This window comes from Hemitrygon akajei, chromosome 5 (assembly GCF_048418815.1).
Source record: "Hemitrygon akajei chromosome 5, sHemAka1.3, whole genome shotgun sequence".
Classification (NCBI taxonomy): domain Eukaryota; kingdom Metazoa; phylum Chordata; class Chondrichthyes; order Myliobatiformes; family Dasyatidae; genus Hemitrygon; species Hemitrygon akajei.
Window position 1 is genome coordinate 169,403,912 of NC_133128.1, and position 25,063 is coordinate 169,428,974.

Genomic DNA, 25,063 nt, shown 5'->3' on the forward strand with positions numbered 1-25,063 from the left:
AATACTAACAACAACCACTGTTATTAATTATGCCCTTTTCCATCAGGAGCTTTGATCAGCAGACATCTACACTGAGATATCACAGTCGAGCTATCGTTATTATGCAGCTTTCTTCAGGATCACTATGTTATGTCCCAGGGAATTAATTCCTATGGATCAGAAAGGTCTAAACGCTATTTAAATTAAAACAAAACACCTTGACATTTTCTGTATTATTACAATTAATTTGATATCAAATTGCATTATACAAAATGGTTTATTGCTTGCTTAAACAATGTTTAATTTGATTCTCAATATTTGAGCTGTAGATTTTGTTTCCCTACTCCTTTAAGCATTTGTGTGTGATATGTAACATATGCAGACAATATCCTTTAATAAGGGCAAATTATGCTGTGCGCAAAAATCAATATTTTGTTACATTTCAAAAACTATAATCTTCCAGCCATTATTTTGTACCATTAATTTGTCATTGAGATATAGTGGCAGACTTAAGATAGGCTGCAACTGAATTAACACATTAAATCTTTGGCAAAATCTAAAACAGAGAAGAAATAGTCCATCATTTTCAAAATACTAGTTTGCATTTCAAATCATCATGTTTCTACTTTATAGTAAAATAGGCTTTAGATTTTGTGTAAAGCATCTAACTTTTTATACATAATTGAAATGTTATATCATGCAAGATTACATGGAAGCATAATATCCAATAATTCTTGCAAAACATATGAACAAGTATTTCACAAAATGTAGCTTTACATACTATGATCTTTTCAAAACTATCTTTATTCAGTAAATATAATACTACAGACAGGAAGATTTCAGTAAAATTGTGCAAGGGTTTACAACTCAGTACATAACAGTTCATGAAGATAAGATTGAGAGCTTTAGAAAATGCTCCAATTTTAGTAAAATATTACTTGAAATGTTAAATTGCTTAGTGTATTTCCTTCTGAAATTTTGTATTTATAATGAATTAGACTTACAATAGATGGAAACTGTATTTTTATATCTTACGCTACATTTCAATAGTGATATATTGTATGGTACTGTATACACTGTGTGACTGCTCTGGGACACTATTCAATCCAGTATCCTTTATCTGTAGATTTTAAACCAAGTTGTACACTGGAGTTTAGAAAGTTCGCTTCCATTAACCTGAAATAAATTTATGCATATTTTACCCTCAATTATTCTATGGTTACCTGTTTTTTAAAAATATAGATTTTATAATACATACAGCAATCAGGCAATCATAATAATGAGCTACAGCACTTCCAATAGTTTGAACTCTTCTGGCCTCATGAATGAAAATAAATAAAATATGAACATATAATATAATGAGCAGGAGGAGGCTAGTTGGTCCTTCAAGCAAGTATCATAATGTCATTACTTAATAAGTATGGCTGGTTGAATTGTAACATTAACTCCAGATTGTTTATATTCCATGATAACATTTCACCCTCTTGTTTATCAAGAATGTGTGTTAGACTGTGTTGCAATAGATCTATGAAGAGAGTTCCAGAGATAATAATCCAAAGAATAAAATCATCTCCACATCCACCCTGATAACTGAAACAGAAGATCTCGAGGGGCGTCATCTCTCAGTCTTCCAATTCTCCAGTGAATAAAAGATTAGCACACCTAAGCTTTCCTAAAAAAAATGCATCTACTCTGGGTAATCAGTCTAGTAAACACACCCTGGACTGTTTCCAATATAATTATATCCTTTCTTAAATAAGACCAATGCTATAAACAGTGCCCATGATGTAGTCTCCCCAATGCCCAATATAACTGAAGCACAATCACCTACTTTTGTATTCAATTCCCTTAATAATAAATTATCTCTGTTATGTTTCCTAATTACTTGCTCTACCTGTATACTAGCTCTTTCTGAACCATGAACTAGGATACCCAAATCCCTTTGCATCAAAGTGCTTTGCAGCCTTTTATCATTAAAATTATGTTTTCTTATTTTTCCTGCCAAAGCAGACAACTTCATATTTCCTCACATTATAGTCTTTTTGTCAAATCTTTTCTCTGTTAACCTACCTTATATCCCTTAGAGCACCTTTACATTCTCTTCACAACTTCATTTGGAGCCTTCAGCAGGTCATTTGTACAAACAATTAAAATAAAACAGGTTATAGCATTAACTTCCAGAACAGGGCCCTTGTCACATGTTACCAACTAGAAAAAAAACATGCATGCCTACTGTTTCCTGTCAGCCAGCCAAAACTCTATCAATGTTACCTTCTACCTAAGCTTTTATTATCACAATAACCTTTGATGCAGCATCTTATCAAATGCCCGCTGTAAATCCAAGTATTCACTGAGATTTACTGGGAGTGAAAATCCCTTCCAATTCCCAACTGAAGCTATTTCTGGGAGTTACTTGTATGCTCTGCAGCAAGTACTGATTCAAATATATCTGCTTAATTCTCTTGCTATTAATGTATTTTCAAAGTAAATGTATTATTGAAGTACATATCTGGTATATCACCATATTCAACCCTGAGGTTCATTTTCTTGCAGGCATGCACAGTAAATCCAAGAAACACAATATAAGCTATGGAAGGCAGCACCCAACAGGACAGACAGACAACCAACGTGCAAAAGACAACAAACTGAGCAAATACAAAAGAAAAAAATCATAAATAAATAAATAAGCAATAAGTATTGATAACATGAGTTGAAGAGTCCTTGAAAGTGAATCCATAGGTTGTGGGAACAGTTTAGTAACTGGGTGAGGAATGCTGTTCTCACTGGTTTGGAGACTGATAATTGAGGGGTAATAACTGTTCCTGAACCTAGTGGTGCGGCTCCTGAGACTCCTGTACTTTCTCCCTGGTGGCTGCAGTGAGAAGAAAGTATGGCCTGGGTGGTGGGGGTCCTTGATGATGGATGTTGCGTTCCTGCGACAGCACTCTGTGTAGATGTGCACAAAGGTAGGGAGGGCTTTGCCTGCGATGGACTGGACTGTATTCACTACTTTTTGTAGGATTTTGTAGGACATTGGTGTTTTCATACCAGACAACCAGTCAATATACTCCCCACCTCACGTTGATAGAGGTTTGTCAAAGTTTTAGATATCTTGCCGAATCTTACTTCTAAGGAAGTAGAGGCACTTTTGTGCTTGGTCCAGGACAGACCCTCTGAAATGATATCACTAAGGAATTTAAAGTTGCTGACCATCTCCACCTCAAGGACCACGACAAAGACTGGCTCGTGGACCTCTTGTTTCCACCTGCTGAAGTCAACAATCAGCTTCTTGGTCTTGCTGACATTGAGAGACACCACTCAGCCAGATCCTTATTCCCCCTCCTATTCAGCTGACAATGCTGTTGTCAGCAAATTTAAATATGGCATTGGAGCTATGTTTAGCCTCAAAGTCACAAGTATAAAGCAAGTAGAGCTGGGGGCTAAGCACACAGCTTGTGGTGCACCTATGCTGATAGAGATTTAATTTCCAAATTTGCTTTCTACTAGATCAATGAATACTTATAAAAATATTCATAAGATTTCTTACCTTTTATTCCTACCCAAATTTTTCCATCCCTATTAATCTTTCAGAGATTCATTGCTGTTCATATTCTGTACACTTATGACCCATCATCTATCCTTGCAAAATTTTGCACTTATTCTTAAAATTTTGATTTTTTTTATTATTAACCAAAGACAGCAAATTCTCCCTTTGGATTATTTTTTCCCTCACTGGCATGGATTTATTCTGTGCATTCCAAAAGATCCCCTTAAATATTAGCCATTGCACCTCAATGATCCATCCCTTGCCAGCTCTCTTTAGCTAGCTCTGCTTCTGTAAACGCATAATAGATCTTATTTATATTTAAAATACTGTACCAGTCTTGGATAGATTCATCTCCCCCTCAAATAGAATGCAAAGTTCATTTCTATTATGATCACAGTTGCCTATGGTAGCTTTACTAGGAGGTTATTAATAAATACCAGCTCACTGCACATTCACTAGACTAGTGAAGCCTGCTGTTTATTTGGTCCCAGAGCATGCCACTGCCAAATATCCATGACCTCTCTTCTAGGCTACCTTTGCCCACCTGCTCTTTCTAGTCTACAGTGGATTTCAGTTAACTGGGGCACACCAGGACCAATACATTTTGGCCCAGTTAAGCAGCTGCCCCAAATAATCAAAGTTTCATGGAAATCGTAAAAAAAGAAGTATAAAAAAAGACCAACTACCATCTAACTGAATAACAAATTATGTATTTAAATGAAATACTGAATAAATCATAACACTACCAGTAACTCTACAGTACTATAAAATTATGCATTAGTTCCCAATATTTATCGACAGAGGAATTCATTCTGTGTACCCTAACATGTTCTTTTGATTGACTGTAAATGAACAAAATCAATGCATATAATGGACTGCATTCAAACAGTTTAAAATGTTTGCATCCTGCAAATCTTCATTTTAATTGTAATATTCAATGATTGTTGAGGCCCTCAGATTCTTTGTAGCTCCTAACTTGTTGAAGTAGTGAAATTATTTCATTTTCACTCCTAACCTTTTCTGCCATCTCCAAGCCTGAATGCTCGAAACTGCAGTGAGCAAAACAGTTCTGAATTGTCTCACTGTTTATTACTCGCCAATTATCAGTGACAAAGTTTACTGCTTTTTGAATACAAACACATTAATGATGCAATTTAAAAACTGTTTGCTCTGAGCATAGTGTGGCATCTAATAGCTGCATGACATGCACACAACATATGCTAGTTAGAAAATGTTCAGCAACACTCTCCTGTCCTAATTAAGTGGCATAATTTCCCAAATAATGAAAGGGAATCCAGGCTATATTCTTCATCAGGACTGGAAAGGACAGGCAGAAGCCAGAATGAAAAGGTAGGGAAGGGGGAGGTGTAGAAGTTGGCAACTGACAGGTAAGACCAGGTAAGGGGAAAGCTGGGTGGGTCGATGCTCTGCTCCCTTCCTTTCCAGTCCTAAAGAAGGGTTTTAACCCAAAACATCAACTGTTTATTTCTCTCCTTAGATGTTGCCTGACTTACTGAGTTCTTCCAGCATTTTGTGTAGGTTGCTGAAGATTTCTGGCAGCTACAGAATCTTGTGTAACAAATCTTTGGAATTTTCTTAGAGTCATGAATAAGTACAGCACAGAAACAGGCCCGTGAGCCCATCTAGTCCATGCCAAAACCATTGGGGAACATGCTTATGAGAATAGGCTGACTGAACTCAGCCTTCCTTTTCTCTTTGGAGCGATGGAGGATGAGAGGTGGCCTGATAGAGGTGTATAAGATGATGAGAGGCATTGATCATGTGGCTAGTCAGAGAGGCTAAATTCCCAGCACTGAAATGACTAACAAGAGAGGGCACAGTTTTAAGGTGCTTGGAAGTAGGTATAGAGATGTCAGGGATAAAAAAAATGTTTACACAGGGAGTGGCGAGTGCATGGAATGGGCTACTGGTGATGGTGGTGGAGGCGGATGTGATAGGGTCTTTTATGAGACTCCTGGATAGGTACATGGAGCTTAGAAAAGTAGAGGGCTATGGGTAACTTAGGTAATTTGTAAGTAAGTACATGTTTGGCACAGCATTGTGCGCTGAAGGGCCTGTATTATGCTGTAGATTTTTTCTGTTTCCATTTAAACTGCCTACTTCCATTGACCTGCACTGGAACCACAGCCTCCCATATCCCTACTAACCACGTACCAATCCAAACTTCTCTTAAACGTTGAAACCACTTGCGATGGCAGCTCATTCAACACACGACTGTCTGGGTAAAGAAATTTCCCCTCATGATCCGCTTAAACTTCTCACTATCCATCTTTAACCCATGACCTCTGGTTGTAGTCCCACCCGACCTCAGTAGAGAAACCCTTGTTTTCATGTACCCTACCTATACCCCTCATAATTTTGTACACCTCAATCAAATCTCTTCTCAATCTTCTGTATTCTAAAGAATGCAGTCCTAACCTATTCAATCTTTCCTTATAACTCAAGTCCTCCAGACCCGGCAACATCGTTGTAAATTCTCTCTGTACTCTTTCAACCTTCTTGACATCTTTCCTGTAGGTCGGTGACCAAAACTGCACACAATACTCTAAGTTAGGCCTTACCAACGTCTTCTACAACTCCAACATAACATCCCATCTTCTGTACTCAATACATTGATTTATGAAGGCCAATGTGCCAAAGCTTTATTTTCTTTCTATCCTGAGTGCATCCCGATTAATCCTAACCACACACCCACAAACCCGATGACTTGTGTGAGGAGGAGGAGGAGGAGGGAGGAAGAACCAATAAAGGCAAGTGTTGGACATGGTTAATGAAGGTGTGGGCCAGATCAAAGTGGCAGGGTTCGTGACATTGAATCTCACGTGATGATATCAAGAAGCACAAGAGGGATGATTTTTCTACTGCCCGAATAATTTTCAGTGATTTAGGGACCTGTATTCCCAGGTCTCTTTGTTCTACCACACTCCTCATCGCCCTACCATTCACTGCGTAAGACCGATGCTGATTGGTCCTGCTGAAGTGCAAAACCTCTCACTTGTCTGCATCAAATGGAATTTGAATACAGTTTTCTTCTGCAAATGGCAATGACAGCAAAGATTTTGAATAGTTTTGAATGAAAGGCAGGATAAACATAAGTGAGAGGTTAATGTAGGAAGACAAGATTGTGGAATTAAGATTACAATCAGAGTAAGTGCAATCTTATTAAATAGTGGAGTACGCCTAAGGGGCTAAATCATCTACTTGTCTCTATTTTACATGTTCTACCTGTTTAGTTTTAAATGTATTGTGCATTTAGATACTGAGTCTTTAGTTATATCTTATTTGTTCAAGTTTCATCTTCCCATGTGGGTTTTTGCCAAATTATAATACGGGGGTGGGGGGGAGTCATCACTTACCCGGCTATAAATTGATTCATTTTAGAGCCTAATGGCCAAGGGCAAGAATGACCTCATATAGCATTCTTTGGGGCAGCGCAGTTGTCTTAGTCTGTTACCAAAAGTGCTCCTCTATTCAGCCAAGGTGGCGTGCGGAGGCTGAGAAACAACGTCCAGGATTTTCCGTAAGATTGTTTTCTACCACAGCCTCCAGTATGTCCAGTTTGACTTCTATAACAGAGCCAGTCTTTCTAATCTGTTTATTGAGTCTGTTGGTGTCACCCATGTCGTTGCCATTGCCCCAGCACACCACCGCATTGAAGATTGTACTGGCGACAACAGACTGGTAGAACATGTGAAGGAAAGGCCTACATACTCCAAAGGAGCTCAGTCTCTTCAGGAAGTAAAGATGACTCTGGCCCTTCTTGAACACAACCTCCACTCAAATCTTTCATGCAGGTGCACCCCCAGGCACTTGTAGGTCCTCACCATCAATAGTAACAGGGAACAGTCTTCCTAAAGTCCATCACCATCTCCTTTGTCTTACTAATGCTGAACTACAGATGATTCAGCTTGCATCATTTGATGAAGTCCTCCAACAGGGCCCTGTATTCATCCTCCTGTCCTCCCTTTATACACCAGAGAATTTCTGCAGATGACATGACTCCTTGTTGAATCTAAAGTCCAAGATATACAGAGTAAACAGGAAGGGAGCCAATACAGTCCATTGTGGGGTCCCAGTGCTGTTTACAGCAATGTCTGACACACAGCTCTGAAGCCACACTTCTTTTTGAGTGAATATGCTTCCTTGAATTTTTTACTTGCTTGCGTGCTATTTTTAAACGTTTTGCACCTTGGCCCCAGAGAACGCTGTCTTGTTCAGCTATAGGGCTTGAATGATAAACTTGATTTGATTTGAATTTCAAAAATGCATGTCCTACTTTTCCCAATACTGGTAACAATGTCCCAGAAATCAGAACCCACTTCTATCACACCAATCACTGAGCCCCATGGTTATTTCTCTAATACTAAAAGGAAGAAAGGTTACCTATCAAAGTCTCAGCTCTTTACTTTGTAGTCATAGCTTCAGTATTATTTGAAGTCCAACTACACAGTGTTGTACTTTTTGAGTCAGACATTATAATTGAATGTGCTATAGAACCATAGAACATTACAGCACAGAAACAGGCCTTTTGGCCCTTCTTGGCTGTGCCGAACCATTTTTCTGCCTAGTCCCACTGACCTGCACCTGGCCCATATCCCTCCATACACCTCTCATCCATGTACCTGTCCAAGTTTTTCTTAAGTGTTAAAAGTGAGCCCACATTTACAACTTCATCAGGCAGCTCATTCCACACTCAAAAATACATTTGTAAATTAAATGTCACAATGTTTTAAAATCATATTAAAGAGTTGTAATGACCAGGTTTTGCAAAATCATTTAGTTTACCTAGATTTTATCCAGTCCAACCAGATCTAGTACAAGGTATGCCATAATCAAATGGTGCCATCAAAAGTACAAGACTTGCAATCACTGACTGAATTTGAACAAGGAAATGGCTTCTGGCAACTGACCGTCTGGCTCACTGCTGGAGAAAGTCACCCTTCAAGTGAAACAGGCCTAATCAGCTTGTAAGAACAACTATCTTCTTTTGGTATAGTTGTTAAATCAGTGAAGACAACAGCCTGAAAATTTAGGGCTGTAACTGCAAACATGGTAACCCTCTCTGCAATGCAAATTGAGTTTCCTTTTGTCCATTAATCAGAAGTCCCTGGGTTTACTTTATACTTACAAACACTACAATCAGGACTTTTAGATTTTCTGCATTATTCTTTAATACATTTTAAGTCAGTACAGCTCCATCAAGTTGTTTGTTACATATACATTCAATAGAAACAAAGGACTAGGTCATAATACCAACAAATATTATCAGATCTGCATAGTGTTTCAATATTACAGAACAGACAAATTGCACTAACACACTAAATCTGGCAATCAGTTTGTTGAATACTCTTCAGTTTTACTTTTGCAACGATGCAGTATTAATTACTTTGTTTCCAATAATTTACTTATTTTGCTTTTTTTATAATTTACTTTGTGGAAGAGCCCCGTGAGCACCTGGATGTTGAACTCAATGCACTTTCTCGATCATGCTCTTCAAAGTAGTTCTGCTCTATTCTTCTACAAAACTTTATGAGGTTTTCATAATTTTTCACCTTTTCACAAAGTGCATCGTTGGTCAACTGAGTCGTGAGGATTGTGAACAAATGGCCAAACACCAGAGCATCCAGTTCCGTTGGCCTGCAGCACAAATATTAAAAGGTTAGCTAAGATTATTTTTGGAAGGCAGCACTGAGACCTGTAACTATATACCATAACAAGGAACAGATTAAGAAAAGGTCATTACAAGGGATATTGGCCCAGGACTTCCATTCTCCGAAAACTGCTGGCATTTCTTAACTAAATGAAGCCAGTCTCTAAAGGTTTCATAGGCGCAGGCCATCTTAATTTTTATTACAGTAATTTATTATACAGGTACTTGCTCTTGCTCAAAATTCTTGTCATTAATAGATTAATTACCTTTTTCCCAAATCAACACAAGTTAAATATACCAAAAACTTTAAACTGTATGTGGGATAATGTCTTATGACCACTGATAGTTGTCCATCTCTGTAAAGAACAATCTGCCTCCCCTGCTGCAGCTACTGTGCATTACAAAACCATCATTAAAATAGCATGCTGCACTTCAAATAGCAAAATACATTGCTTCTGGGCATGGTATCTGCCAAAGACACTGATGCTGTAGCATTCCTTTGTGCTTATGGTTAAACAAATGGAAATAGAGAAAAAACATGAAAATCAAGTGAATGGAGCATTTGTCATAACAACATCTCTATTCTTCACTACTCTACTGTGTGTTACCTTAACAATGTAACTTACTGTTTGGTAAAGAAATAGGACTGGGATCCCAGTCTTTGGGAAAGAGCCTGGCAGCATCGATCTACATCTTCAAGCACCTAATAATTATCCAGAAGGAGAAAAATCAAAATTACAGAAGTGGTTAGGAAGTTCACATCTTATATCCACTTTGAGGTCATACATCAAAATAAAAATGACAATATTCAACTCATCTTTTTAATAAGTGGAATATTACCAATTTACTCTAAACCCCAAATATTTAATGCTATAGAACCATAATGTACATTTAACAGAATTGTGCACCCAGGTACACAAAGGAAAAGGTCAGCAAAGAAGCCACAAAATGTAACAGAATATTTGGTTAGTAGCCAATTTAACCCCAGGTTCTGACGGCTTAGAAGGAAGCCTCAAAACAGGGTAACTGGCCTCCAATTTTCTGATGCATAACTTTCTTTAATGAAACTTCAGGCAGAGATGACTGCACTTACCCACTGAAAACATGAGGAAGACAAGGGAAAATGCCATTTACTATACTCAAAAGGACATTTTGAATAAATGATTTTGGGTTTTTTTTGTGTACACTTAATGCATAGGTTTTCCTTATATTAACTTGCGTAGCAGTTTTGATCAGAGAGGTCCTCCCCATCTTAAGAATGCCTGACTTACGTACACCTAGTATATGTGAATGAACATTTGGAAGACTGGCAGGATGATATTGCTGGCTTGTGCAGGCATCTTCTGCCACAGTCACATTTCCAATTTGCAAACTATTCTATTTCCGAACAATTCACAGGTACAGAACCCTGCTGTAACCAGGGGAGAACATATACAATTATGTTGCAATTATTTAACCACTCTCTCCTAGTGCCTTGATAAATACTGCTGTTGTACAGCTTGTGGTAACAATGTTGCAAATGTGATAATCTCTTTGTTCCCACAATTCTGTGTAATTTAGATGTGAACTAATTAATTTCATTTATTTATTGAGATATAGCACGGAATAGGCCCTTCTGGCCCTTCAAGCTGTACGGCCCAACAATTCCCCCTCTTTAATCCTAGCATAGTCATGGGAAATTTTACAATGACCAATTAACCTACCAACCGGTACATCTTTGGAATGTGGTAGAAAACTGGAACACCCGGAGGAAACCCATGCAGGCACAGGGAGAACATCCAAACTCCTTACAGGCAACAGCGGGAATTGAACCCAGGGTCACCTGTACTGTAAAATATTGTGCTAACCACTGTATTACTGTGCCACCATTGAGGGAAGACATTTTCCAATTCATATTCAGGGAGGATACTGGATGTTATGAATACCACAAGAATGTTGATTTCAATTAGCATCACTTGGACTTCTGTTTGTCTTAAGAGATCATTCCTTGATACTGTTGCTAACTCCTAGCAACAGGTTACATCCAAACAACTGCAGGGAGATATCCTTTAAACAAGCCACACCTTCCCTTTATCAGTCTGGAAGCATAAAATTGGCAGGATTCCCAGGTCTTTCCATTTGTACCACTGTTTTGCAATTCAAATAGAAGATCAAGAGAAAGGGATATTAATGCATAAATGGCAGATTCACACTTAATTTTTATTTTGCACATTAATTCCCATAATCCCAGCTTTTATTATGTAACAGTTTACATTATTTGAAATTCTCCAGAAAATGCACAAATGATGGTGGGATATCAAGCTATCTTGATCAGAAGTGCCTTGCACCTCCCCACCATTGTAGATTAAATACACAACTGCTACTAGCAGTATGTCTTTAGAAATACATCATGGGAATGGTAAAGCAACAGTTTTACTCAATCCATTTTAATTGCGTGAACTATTTCTATGGATGCTGCTCTACCCCTGGGCCAAATTTTTGAAGTAATTTTCTAGATCCTACTAAATTTATTTATCCACCAAGAGCCAAACTACAAGATGAGTAGACTGGTAAGGCTTCAGTTACAGAGTACAACACTGGGGTGATGTGAATATGATGCATTCAGATACAGTCAAATATGACTCATAATCACAGTCTCTACTTACTGAACTAAGTACAGTCTCAAAAGAATTCCAATACAACAGATGACCTGATAAAACACAAGAGATTCTGAAGATGCTGACAATCTTAAGCAACTCACACAAAAGCTGGTGGAATTCAGCAAGTCAGTCAGAATCTATGAAGGGGAATACAATTAAAGATACAGACAGAAAACACTTCATTAAGATTCTTTCATATTGAACCACCACCATTCAACACTGTCCCGAGAACTTAATGCTTTTCTTTTCATATCACAGTCCATACAAATTAAAAATACCCCTTTCATATTTATCAGGTATGTCTGAGCCTTTAAACAAAACGTGCATGCTATATAAGTAGAATCAGCACACACAACTGTTGTGTATTCAATATTTCAGTAATATTTGAGTTTTATTGTAAATATATTGTTTGATTAAGCATTCTAACATAGAAACATAGAAAACCTACAACACAATACAGGCCCTTCGGCCCACAAAGCTGTGCCGAACATGTCCCTACCTTAGAACTACCTAGGCTTTACCTATTGCCCTCTATTTTTCTAAGCTCCATGTACCCATCCAGGAGTCTCTCAAAAGACCCTATCGTTTCTGCCTCCACCACCACGACTGGCAACCCATTCCACACACTCACCACTCGCTGTGTAAAAACTTACCCGACATCTCCTCTGTACCTACTTCCAAGCACTTTAAAATTATACCCTCTCATGCTAGCCATTTCAGCCCTGGGGAAAAGCCTCTGACTATCCACACGATCAATGCCTCTCATTATCTTACACACCTCTATCAGGTCACCTCTCATCATCCGTCGCTCCAAGGAGAAAAGGCCGAGTTCACTCAACCTATTCTCATAAGGCATGCTCCCCAATCCAGGCACATCCTTGTAAAACACCTCTGCACACTTTCTGTGGTTTCCATGTCCTTCCTGTAGTGAGGTGACCGGAATTGAGCACATTCTCTGTTTAAATACTTCATCATGGGTTATACTTAACAAGGCAGTTAATGGTTTACATCATTACACCCCAACATCGTATGTGAGAGTCTCACCAAAACAAAGGAAAAGAAAAACTAATTAGATCAATATTCCAGGTTTTTGATTAGTTTCTAGAGTTACAAACCATAACAACCGCAGGATTATGAGCGCAAGTTTAAAGCTCTGTTGTGAAATTGACACTTTTGATACAGTAGTAAGGAATATCACTACTTCAGCTAGAGTAATTCTGAATACCTGTTCCCTTTAAGGCATTTGCCTAAACTTCCAAATTCCCTTCAACGACAACCACATTATTGGATCCTTACCATGCTGCATGTTCAGGGCCTGTTGTGCCAGCTGCTTGAAAGCAGATTGCCAAGACACTCTGACGCAGGTAAAGCCCAGCATCAACTGCTGCCTTCAGATCCTCTCTCACAGTTCACACACTGCGGATGGTGACTTTGGATGCCCAAAGTTTCAATGCCTGTCATCTCATTCTTGAGAAATGTATCCCTCTACTTCCTCTCATTATTTTAAGTTCCCCAGCAACCGGACATGAAAGACGCAACTTATTTTGCACTGTTCTGTAATTAGATAACTTTTCTCTCCTACATGAGTACAAGTTGTTGCAATGAAAAAAGCCCTTTACTTTTACATTAAATTTAGGATGAAAGCACAACCAGTATATTACTTCTTTCTAAACAATGCAGCAATCTTTTTACATCAGGCATTCCTTCATTAATTGCCCTTCCAAAGCCAGTACAATGTGGGATCTAACAAGAAGAAGCCATAAGGGTAATAACACAATTGTAATGGGGACTTTAATATGTAAGGGGATTGGGAAAATCAGGTTGGTGTTGGATCACAAGAGAGGGAATTTGTTGAATCCCTACAGGAAGGGTATTTAGAGCAGCTTGTGTTTGAGCCTTCTCAGGCAAAAGGCTATCTTAGATTGGGTGTTGTGTATTAACCCAGGTCTTATTAGGGAGCTTAATGTAAAGGAGCCCTTAGGTCATAACATGACTGAATTCATACTGTAATTTGAGATGGAGAAGCATAATTCACAGGTATCTGTATCAGAATGGAACAGAAAGAATTTACAGAGGCTTGAGAGAGAGCTTGCCCAAGCAGATTGGAGGAGGATACTGGCAGCGATGACGGTAGAGCAGAGATAGATGAAGTGTTCATGAATACTCACAAGCGCAGGTTAGATATGTCCCACAGAGTAAGAAGTTCTCAAATGACGGGCTGGCAACTGTGGCTGACAAAGGAAGTTAAGGACTGCATAAAAGCCAAGGAAAGGGTAGGTAGCAAAGGTCAGTGGGAAGTTGGATGACTGGGAAGCTCTCAAATTCCAAAAAACTAAAAAAGCTATAAGAAGGGAAAAGATGAATGTGAGGGTAAACCAGCCAATACTATAAAGCAGGATAACAAAAGCTTTTTACATACATAAGAACATAAAAAACAGGAGCAGGAGTAGGCCATCCGGCCCATCGAGCCTGCCCCACCATTCAATAAGATCATGGCTGATCTATCCATAAACTCAGCTCCATCTATCTGCCTTTTCCCCATAACCCTTAATTCCCTTACTATGCAAAAACCTACCTAACTGTATCTTAAATATATTTAGTGAAGAAACCTCAACTGCTTCCCTGGGCAGAGAATTTCTCAAGTTCACCACTATCTGGGAAAAACAGTTTCTCCTCATCTCCGTCCTAAATCTTCTCCCCTGAATCTTGAGGCAATGTCCCCTAGTTCTAGTCTCACCTACCAATGGAAACAACTTTCTTACTTCTATCTTATCTATCCCTTTTAAAATTCTGTGTGTTTCTATAAGATCCCCTCTCATTCTTCTAAATTCCAGACAGTATAGTCCCAGGTGACTCAATCTCTCCTCAAAGGTTAACCCCTTCATCCCTGGAATCAACTTGGTGAACCTCCTCTACACTACCTCCAAAGCCAGTATATCCTTCCTCAAGTATGGAGACCAGAACTGCACACAGTACTCCAGGTGCGGCCTCACTAGTACCGTGTATAGTTGCAGCATGACCTCCCTGCTCCTGAATCCAATCCCTCAAGCAATGAAGGCCAACATTCCATTTACCTTCTTAGTAACCTGTTGTACCAGCAAGCCAACCTTTTGCGATTCACAAACAAGCACTCCCAAGTCACTCTGCACAACAGCATGCTGCAATCTTTCACCACTTAAATAATAATCTGCTCTGCTATTATTCCTTCCAAAGTGGATGATCTCGCATTTGCCAACATTGTATTCCATCTGCCAAACCTTGGCCCACTCACATAACCTATCTACATCCCTCTGCAGACTCTCCACATCCTCTTCAGTGATATAAAGAGTAAAAGGGAGGTGAGAGTTGATATTGTACCACTGGAAAATGATGCTGGTGAGGTAGTAATGGGGGACAAAGAAATGGCAGATGAACTTGATGGGTACTTTGCATCTGTCTTCACTGTGGAAGACACTAGTGGTGTGAGAGAGGTCCATGAGCGTCAGGGAGCAGGACTGAGTGCCATTGCTATTATAAATGAAAAAGTGCTAGGCAAACTCAAAAGTCTTAAGGTGACTGTCAACTGGGCAAGATGGACTACATCCCAGATGTTGGAATAATAGACTCCCAACACTTTCCTAACCACTGAAGTCAGGCTAACTGGCCTATAATTTCCTTTCTTCTGCTTTCCTCCCTTCTTAAAGAGTGGAGAGACATTTGCAATCTTCCAGTCCTCCAGGACCATGCCAGAATCAAGAAATTCTTGAAAGATCATGGCCAATGCATTCATTATCCCTTCAGCAACCTCTCTCTCACAACCTCTTTTGAAGAAAGGAAATTATAAGCCAGTTAACATGTACAAACAAGCTGGATGAACTCAACTGGTTGGGCAGCATCCGTTGAAATGAGCAGTCAACGTTTCGGGCCGAGATCCTTCGTCAGGACTGAAGAAGGAGGGGGCAGGGGCCCTATAAAGAAGGTGAGGGGAGGGTGGAAGGTGCCAGGTGAAAAACCAATCAGATGAAAGATCAAAGGGAGGGGAGGGGAAGCAGGGAGGGGATAGGCAGGAGAGGTGAAGAAGGAATGTAAGAGGAAAGCACTATGGGTAGTAGAAGAAGGCAGAATCATGAGAGAGGTGATAGGCAGCTGGAAGAGGAGACAGAGTGAAAGTAGGATGGGAGAAGGGAGAGGGAGGGAATTACTGGGAGTTGGAGAATTCAATGTTCATATCAAGGGGCTGAAGACTACCCAGACGGTATATGAGCCAGTTAGCCTGACTTCAGTGGTCAGGAAAGTGTTGGAGTCTATTATTAAGGATGAGGTTTTGAAGTACTTGGAAACTAATGATAAAAAGGAGTCAAAGTCAGCATGGTTTCTGTAAAAGGAAATTTTGCCTGACAAATCTGTTAGAGTTCTTCGAGAAAGTAACAAGCAAGGTGGATAAAGGGGAGGCAGCGGATGTCATTTACTTGGATTTTCAGAAGGCATTTGATAACATGCCACACTTGAGGCTGCTTAACAAGATAAAATCCTATGGCGTTTCAAGAAGGATACTGGCATGGATAGCAGAATGGCTGACCAGGCAAGAGGCAGTGAGTGGGAATAAAAGCGGCCTTTTCTGGTTGGCTGCCAGTGACCAGTGATGTTCCTCAGGGGTCAGTACTGGAACTGCTGCTTATCACATTGTTTGTCAATGATTTAGATAATGGAATTGATGGCCTTATGGCAAAAAGTTTACAAATGATACAAAGACAGGTGGAGAGGTAGGGAGTGCTGAGGAAGCAATGCGATTGCAGCAGGACATACAAATTGGAAGAATGGGCAAAGAAGTGGCAGATGGAATAGTGTTGGGAAATGTGCGATAATGCATTTTGTTAAAAGGAACAATAGTACAGACTATTATCTAAATGGGGAGAAAGTTCAAACATCAGAGCTGCAGAGAGACTTAGGAGTCCTCGTGGAAGACTCCCAGAAGGTTAATTTACAGGTTGAGTCTGTGGTAAAGAAGGCAAATGCAAAGTTTGCTTTTATTTCAATGGGGATAGAATATAAAAGCAAGGAGATAATGTTCAGCCCTTATAAGACACTAGTCAGGCTGCACTTGGAGTATTGTCAACAGTTTTAGGTCCCATATCTCAGAAAGGATGTTTTGTCATTGGAGAGAGTCCAGAAGAGGTTCATGAGGATGATTCTGGGAATGAAGGGGTTAACATATGAGGAGCTTTTGACAGCTTTCGGCCTGTACTCACTGGAATTTAGAAGAATGCGGGGGTGGGATAGCTCATTGAAACCTACCTAATGTTGAAAGGACTTGATAGGGTGGATGAGGAGAGGATGTTTCCTATGGTGGGGGTATCCAGAACTAGAGGCCACAGCCTCTAAAGTGAAGAGCGACCCTTTAGAACAGAGGTATAATCCACTTAACCTTCAGTTCCCATGTAGTCCACATTATCTCTCAGTCTTGAATATAACTAACACAGCTCTAAGGTACAAAATTCGAAGATTCACAAATAGGCAGAAAGTGCTGAGGTTATTTAGCAGAGCAGGCAATGTCTGTGAAGGGAAAGTAACAGAGTGAAATTTTCAGGTCAATAATCTTTGCCCTGAGTTGGAAAAGTGAGAAAATAAACAGATCTTAAGTTGCAGAGAAGTGGAGGAGTGAAAAGAATCAAGGGAATGCCTATGGCAGGGCAGAAACCAGATTTGCCCACATGACATAATGGATTTCAGTGTTACCTAAAAGGACAAAATGAATGGCTTGTTAATCATAGCTGATCTGTCAGGAGGAACGTAAAAGGAGGAAGATTAATGAGAGCAATAAAGGAAAATAAACATGCTGGAATTGTGAAATGTGGAACACAGACTTCAAGACAGTCACAACCATTTTAAAGATTAAATTCCTCCTAACCTCAGTCCGATGGCTAGCCCATCTTGAGACTACAGCTGTAGTTTAGACTTACCCACCTGTTGTGCTGTCTTGGTGCATGCTTTTATGAATACAAGCATATCCACTATACCTACCCTCAAAAAGTTCCAATAAATCTGTTAAAAGCACAACTTCCATAAAACCATGTCAACTTTACCAAATTACATCATGTTTGAGGTACTCTGTAATCACTGTCTTATTAGTTTACAGCATTTTTCCAATGGCACATATTAGGCTAACTGGCCTAAACCTGCATGCTTTCTTGAACAGAAATGTATCCTTTACTGTTTATATATCTGCTAAGATCTTAGCAGAATCTGGGAAATTTTGAAAGACTACAATAAAGGGCACCTTTTTGCCTAATTTTTTTTCCTTCCAAGGATATCAACCAATTTCCTCAATCTTCTCTGTCAATTTGCTGTATGTTATTTTGGCTACAGTTTTAGCATCTTCTAATGAAAAACTGTTAAAAATTAACATTTTGACATTTCCTCAATCTCTATTGTTAATTACATTTTCTCAAATTCTAAGGGTTCAGTGCCTGCTTTTGTTATTCCCTACCCTTTTACTTAAATGTAGAAGCCAGCTTTATTCTTTAGACATCTAGTTAACATAATTCAAATTTAACAATTGATTTGTTAAACTCTGATTTAAAAAAAAGGAATACTTAAGCAAACTTTATGATTTTTTTAAATCTGAGACCCTCTTTAATTCTTCAAGGCCCAGTATTCTACATCCCAATGTACTAAAGGAAGTAGCCATGGAAAGAGTTAATATTTTGGTTTTCATCATCCAAGATTCTGTATATTATCAAATGGTTCCTAAAGACTGGAGGAAAGCAAATATGTCCCCATTAATTTTTAAAAAATAAGAAAAGAAAATAGATCTACAGAATAACATCTCCATTTAGCTAATACTCTCTAATTCAGGCAATACCTGCTGAACCACTTTTGCACCCCCTCCAAAGCCTCAACATCCTTCCTGTAATGCAACAACCACTGCACAGCACGCAGTACTCCAATGTGGCCTAACCATAGCTTTATACAGCTGCGACTTTTATATTCAACAATGAAGGCAAGTATGTTGTACATCTTTGATTACCACACTCTCTATTTACTTCTATTGTCACTTTCAGGGAGCTATTGGCATACACATCAAGGTTCTATGTATCAATACTTCTAAAGTACTACAATTTACTACACAATATCTTCTTACATTTGACCTCCCAAAGTGCAACACCCTACATTTCTCCAAATTAAGGACCACTTGCCTGTTCTTTGCCTACATTTCCATCTGTCATGCTTCATCCGTTTCCCAATTCCAAATGCATGCCTTGAATCTGCAACTTTTACTAATCTTACCTAAATATTGCCACCTCCACTGCTCCCCCTACTCCACCATTGCATCCCAGCTTGTTGATGAAGCTCCCATCATTTCATTACCACCAGAATCATTGATGACAGCTCATTCCTTACCTTCCATTATTATGTAACTCTAAGCAACTCAGAAACACTTCCGGCTATAGTGTTTTGACTTGGTTATAACTTGAAAACACTAGGGAAAAAATGCAAACTTTTTAATGGGGCTCATCAATAGGACCTCTTTCAGTAGGATAACATTTCATGGTTTGGAAATTTCTTCAACAAGTAACAAAACATAACATGCCTATGATGAGGAATCAACCTTAAGCATAATACAGTGCAATATGCTTAAAATGCTGGAATTTGTAACATTTGCATTTCAGTAATTCAGAACAAAAAGAAGCACCGAAACAAATATTCTTATATTGGATATAAAGAAATTGGTGCAGTGGAACATGAAGGCATAGGGTAACAATCTGCCAGGCAGCATGAAAGCATATGAACCCTTCAGGAACTAATAGTTAGTTATCCAATAACAGACATTCGGTTGCTCCTGCAGACAAGGTGAAGAAGAATACAAGGGCTTCTACAGATATATTAAGAGTAAAAGAACAGCAAGGGACAAAATTGGTCCTCTTCCAAGATCAGAGTGGTAATCTATATATGGAGTCAAAACATTTAGCGGAGATCTTAAGTGTTTTTTTTGTATATGTATTTACACAGGAGACGGACACAGTTTATAGATGTGAGGAATTGCAGCAGTGAAGGCGTGGACCCTACAGAGATTACAGAAGAGGAGGTGCTTGTTGTCTTGAGGTAAATTAGGGTGGATAAATTCCCAAGGCCTGACAACGTATTTCCTTGGATGCTGTGGCAGGCTACTGCAGAAATTACAGGGACCTTAGCAGAGATATTTAAAATATCTTTAGCCACAGTGAGATGGAGGATTAGAGAACACCTAATGTTGTTCCGTTGTTTGAGAATAGGCCAGGAAGCTATAGGCCAGTGAGCCTGACATCAGTAGTGGGGAAGTCATTGGAAAGGTTTTCCAAGGAACCAGATACATAAGTATTTGGATAGACAAGGGCTGATTATGGATAGTCAACATGGCTTTGTGCCTGGTAAGTTATGTCTAAACAATCTTAAGAGTGTTTTGAGGAAGTTACCAGGAAAATGGATAAAGGCAAGGCGGTGGATGTTGTCTACATGAACTTTACAAGGCCTCTGACAAAGTCCTACGTGCGAGGTTGGTCAAGGTGGTTCAATTGCTTGGCATTCAAGATGAGGTAGTTAATTGGATTAGACATTGGCTTCACGAGAGGAGCCAGAAAGTGGTAGTAGATGGTTGCCTATTCAACTGGAGCCCTATGCCACAGGGATCAGTAACAGGTCTGTTATTGTTTGTCATCTATATCAACGATCTGGATGATAATGTCAAACTGGATCAGCACATTTGTGAATGACACCAAGACAGGGGGTGTAGTGGATAGCGAAGTAGACAATGAAAGTTTTCAGCAGGATCTGGACCAGTTGGAAAAATGGACTGAAAAATGGCAGATGGAATTTAATAAAGATAATTGTGAGGTGTTGCACTTTGGTAGGACCAACCAGGATAGGACTTACACAGTGAGTGGCTGGGCACTGCAGAATGCTGTAGAACAGAAGGATCTGGAAATACAGGTCCATGATTGAATGAAAGTAGCATCACAGGTAGGTAGGACATGAAGAAAGCTTTCAGCACATTGTCCTTCATAAATAAAAGTACTGAGTACAGGAGTTGGGATGTTATGTTGAAATTGTATAAGAACTTGAGAAGGCCTAATTTGGAGTATTGAGGGGTACAGATAAGGTGAACGTAAGCAGGCTTTCCCCCTTTGAGGTTGGGTGAGACTACAACTAGAGATCATGGGTTAAGGATAATAGGTGAAATTTTTTTAAGGAGAACATGAGGGGAAATGTCTTCACTCAGAGCATAGAGAGAGTGTGAAATAAGCTGCTAAGGCAAGTGTGTGGTCAATTTCAACATTTAAGAGAAATTTGATATGGATGATATGGGTATGGAGGGCTATTGTCTGGGTGCAGGTTGATGGGACTAGACACATTAATGGTTTAGCACAGACTAGATGGGCCAAAGTGCTTGTTTCAGTGCTGTAGTGTTCTATGATTGTAACAGCATAGGCTAATAACACAAAGTACCACCTACAATACAGTTGCCCAGCAGTTCTGGTAACTCAGATCAGATATTCAAATGTTGCCAACTGCAAAACATCAATTCATTTCAAACTGAAATTATAATGAAATAAGTTACTTTATGTGAAGTACTTAGAATTGGTTCTGACTGTTGTGATAAAGGACTAAATAACTAATGTACAGTAACAATTTTTTCAAATGGTAGTTTCATTTAATAAATTATTCTGAACACTGTGACGTTTTATTTGTTTCAAAGCGTTTTTACAAAAGAACTTCACTATCTTTTTGCTAAATAACCATTTACTTCCTTACAACTGGGAGAACACCAAAGTATTTCAACAAACTAAAAATGGATGGCTTTCCGAGCACTAGCACTGCTACTGGACATATATAAAAAGCCATTCTTTGTCCAATTGCTTTGAAGCTTCCTGCAAATCCCCCACGTGCAGAACAAAAATAAATCTTGTGTATAGCACAAGTGATTTTATCTTCTAGCCAAGAGCAGTGTGTGCCCAACTATCAGCACTTCTAAATAAAATGGTGAAAGCTAACAAAACATCCCTTCACAAACCTGCCAGTGTATTTCCATTTGAACCTTCTCATTGCTCCAATGATTGCCTTCACTCTCCCAAGGCAACCCAGAGGAAAACATGCCGCCTGTTGCGCACGACGGCCTTAACTAAATCACTCCACAACCTCCAAAACTCGAGGGAATGAAATCAGCTTTGCTCTACTAATAATTGTTATTTAACAGTGCATATTCTTCTACCGGATGTTAATATGCATCTTTGAGTTTTATCACTGTTTCGATTTGTCTGGTACCACTGATTCTGGACCACAGCCTTAGTCAATATCGAACAATTATTTAAAAAGAGCTTCAGAAATGCCCAAAGTTAGACACATTTTGCAGATTAGTTCCCACTCTTACAAGTTTTGAAGCATGTCAATCTTCAGAATCAAGCCGTTTTGTTAGCTAGAAAACCAACGAATTCCAATTGTGGAAAATACTTCAACATATGAAAAGCCTAAAACAATCATTCTGTTCAAAGTACTATCTCTACCTTTTGAGAATTGAGTTGATGGATCAGACTCTCTGTATTTTATAAGCACAAAATAATTTCCAACTGAATGTCCTAGCGATTATGTGATAACACTTATTTTACAGCAGCTATGTCAGTAAAACAAATGAAAGATTAGCATTAAACTTTTCCTTTTTAACAAAATGCTAGAAATTAAATGTACAACATTTACAAAAATATAGGAACAATTACAGAACTTTACAATAACCAATATGTGGGTGTCAAACGTGAGAAACTTTTCCTGAGTAATAAAATACTTATTCTACCAACCTGCACGCCTTTGGTCATAGGAGATGACCGAACCACACAAAGGAAACCCGAGAGGTCACCGGGATTACATACAAACTCCACATAGACAGCATCTTTACTTTCTTAAGAGGCTAAGGAGGTTTAGCATGTCACCAAATACTCTAATAGACTTGTACAGATGTACTGTTGAATGTATCCTGGCTAGTTACATCATGGTCTGATACAGCAATTCAAATGTGCAGCAACACAAGAAGTGACAATACACTTTCTTTGACTTCTTTGTTTTTTTACCAAATGGCAACAAGACCTAGGAATTGACTGTGGACTTTGGGAAGTGGAAGTCAGGTAAACACACACCATTGATGGGTCAGCAGCTTCAAGTTCCTGGGAATCAACACTGCAGAGGATCTATCCTGGGCCCAATATATTGATGCACTTAGAAAGCGGGCAAGCCAGCAGCTACCCTCATTAGGAGTTTGAGGGGATTTGATATGTCAATGAATACTCTAAAAATTTGTACAGATGCACAATAGACAGCATTCTGATTGGGTGCATCACCACTTGGTATGGAGGCTCCAATGCACAAGATCAAAAGAGGTTGCAGAGGACTGTAGACTCAGCCAGCTCCATCACAGGCACAAGCCTCTCCCTATCAAGGACATCTTCAAAAGCACTAGACAACAAAGATTTGCTTCCTGAATACTTTTGGGTATATCTTATAGATTTTGGGCTGCTGATCATGAAAATCACCATGAAATTTCCCTATCACAAGCAATTTTTTTTGAAATTGCCTATATTTGTTATTTCAATTTATAATTCAAGTCAATTCAAATGTTGCCCACAACATACACTGAAAAGTTTTCTATCTCGTCCAGGCATGGCGACTGCTATATGGCAGGAAAGAGTTTAGAAAAGCTATAAGTTTCTGTGAAGGATTTTGATCTTTGAGACAGACGTTTCCCAGAATAACTGATGCTAAGATTAAGGAAGGCATTTTTGTCAGTCCACAAATCAAACAGGTCATCCATGACAGACAATTCGAAGAACTTCTAGCAGGACTGGAGAAAATCACAGGGAGGGCATTCAAGGATGCTACTGAAAATTTTCTTGGCCACTACAGAGCACCAAAATATGTGCAGCTGGTTGACAACATACTTCAAGCACACGAAAGCATGAAATGCAATATATCACTAAATATTCATTTTCTGCATTCCCAATTAGACTTCTTCCCTGAAAATTTTAGTGCTGTCAGTGCAAGGTGCAAGGTTTCACCAAGACATTGCAGTCATGGAGAAATGATATCAGGGCAACTGGAATCCATCAATGCTGGCTGATTATTGTTGGACGCTTAAGCGAGAAGTCTCAGATACAAAGCACAAACGAAAATCATCAAAACATTTTTAGCTTATTTGAACTATTACAAAGTGGCAGCACCATTATGCAATGAAATGCATAATATTTAATAAAAGTTAATTTCTTGCTTCTCCAAATTCCTACGTGATACAAGTAGTCTGAAATTATATTTGTGTTCCACTTCAAGCAGCCTATCATAAACAAAAATAAAATTCTGAGAATGCAACACTTTCAAAACAATAGTTGTTCAGTGAAGTTGGTGCCTCAGGAGAGTGTCATCTGTCATTAAGGACCCTCATCGCATGGGACATACACTATTCTCATTGCATGAGGTTGAAGTACAGGAGGTACAGGAGGTTGAAGACCTATACTCAATGTTTCCGGAACAGTTCCTTTCCCAATGTCATCAAATTTCTGAACGGTCCATGGCACTACCTCATCGTTCCTTTTTCCACACTACTTATTTATTATTAATGTGACATTGTGGCGACCCACTTACTAGCGCACTCGAACCGTCTCACAATTAGCCAGCGTGCAGGCACAAAGGCTAGGTCCGCAACAAAGGGAGAAAGCCTGAGGGGGTGTCAGTACGTGCCTCTCAAAGCATCCGCGCGGGGGAGGGCGGATGGAGGGAGGCTTTAAAGCAAGGCTGTGAAGTTTGAATAAACCTTAACTTTGACTGCAGATTACCGACTCCGTGTCGTTATTTTAGCGCTGCGTGTAGCACACCGCTACAATTGGTGACCCCGACGGTCCAAACGTTTTTGGACCGGAGATGAACGACGTCGCATCTGTTCATGCGGTTTCCTTGAAACTGCCAAGCTTCTGGACGCTACAACCTCACCTATGGTTTCAGCAAGCAGAAGCCCAATTCCACGTTCGGCAGATAACCTCAGAGGACACCCGTTACTACTACGTGGTGAGCACCCTCGACCAGGACACAGCGGCCCAGGTCGCGGAGTTCGTACAGTTTCCCCCGGCGGACGGCAAGTACACGGAATTCAAAGCCCTGCTCATAAGGACTTTCGGGCTCTCCCGCCGCGAGCGAGCTGCCCGTTTACTGCACCTGGATGGCTTGGGAGACAGGCCT

General features: G+C 39.4%; 1 protein-coding gene across 3 annotated transcripts in view; it reads right to left on the reverse strand.

Annotated features, from left to right (window-relative positions):
• Positions 1 to 8,693: 8,693 nt before the first annotated feature.
• The window catches only part of mtx2 (metaxin 2), a 161,932-nt gene continuing 145,562 nt past the window's right edge, over positions 8,694 to 25,063 (reverse strand). For all 3 annotated transcript variants that reach the window (XM_073047160.1, XM_073047161.1, XM_073047162.1), the window contains 2 exons: positions 9,824 to 9,900; positions 8,694 to 9,184 (listed from right to left, as the gene is read on the reverse strand). In XM_073047160.1, coding sequence (XP_072903261.1) covers positions 8,974 to 9,184; positions 9,824 to 9,900 — 288 coding nt within the window. In that variant the 3' untranslated portion in view covers positions 8,694 to 8,973. The remainder of the gene's footprint in view (positions 9,185 to 9,823; positions 9,901 to 25,063) is intronic.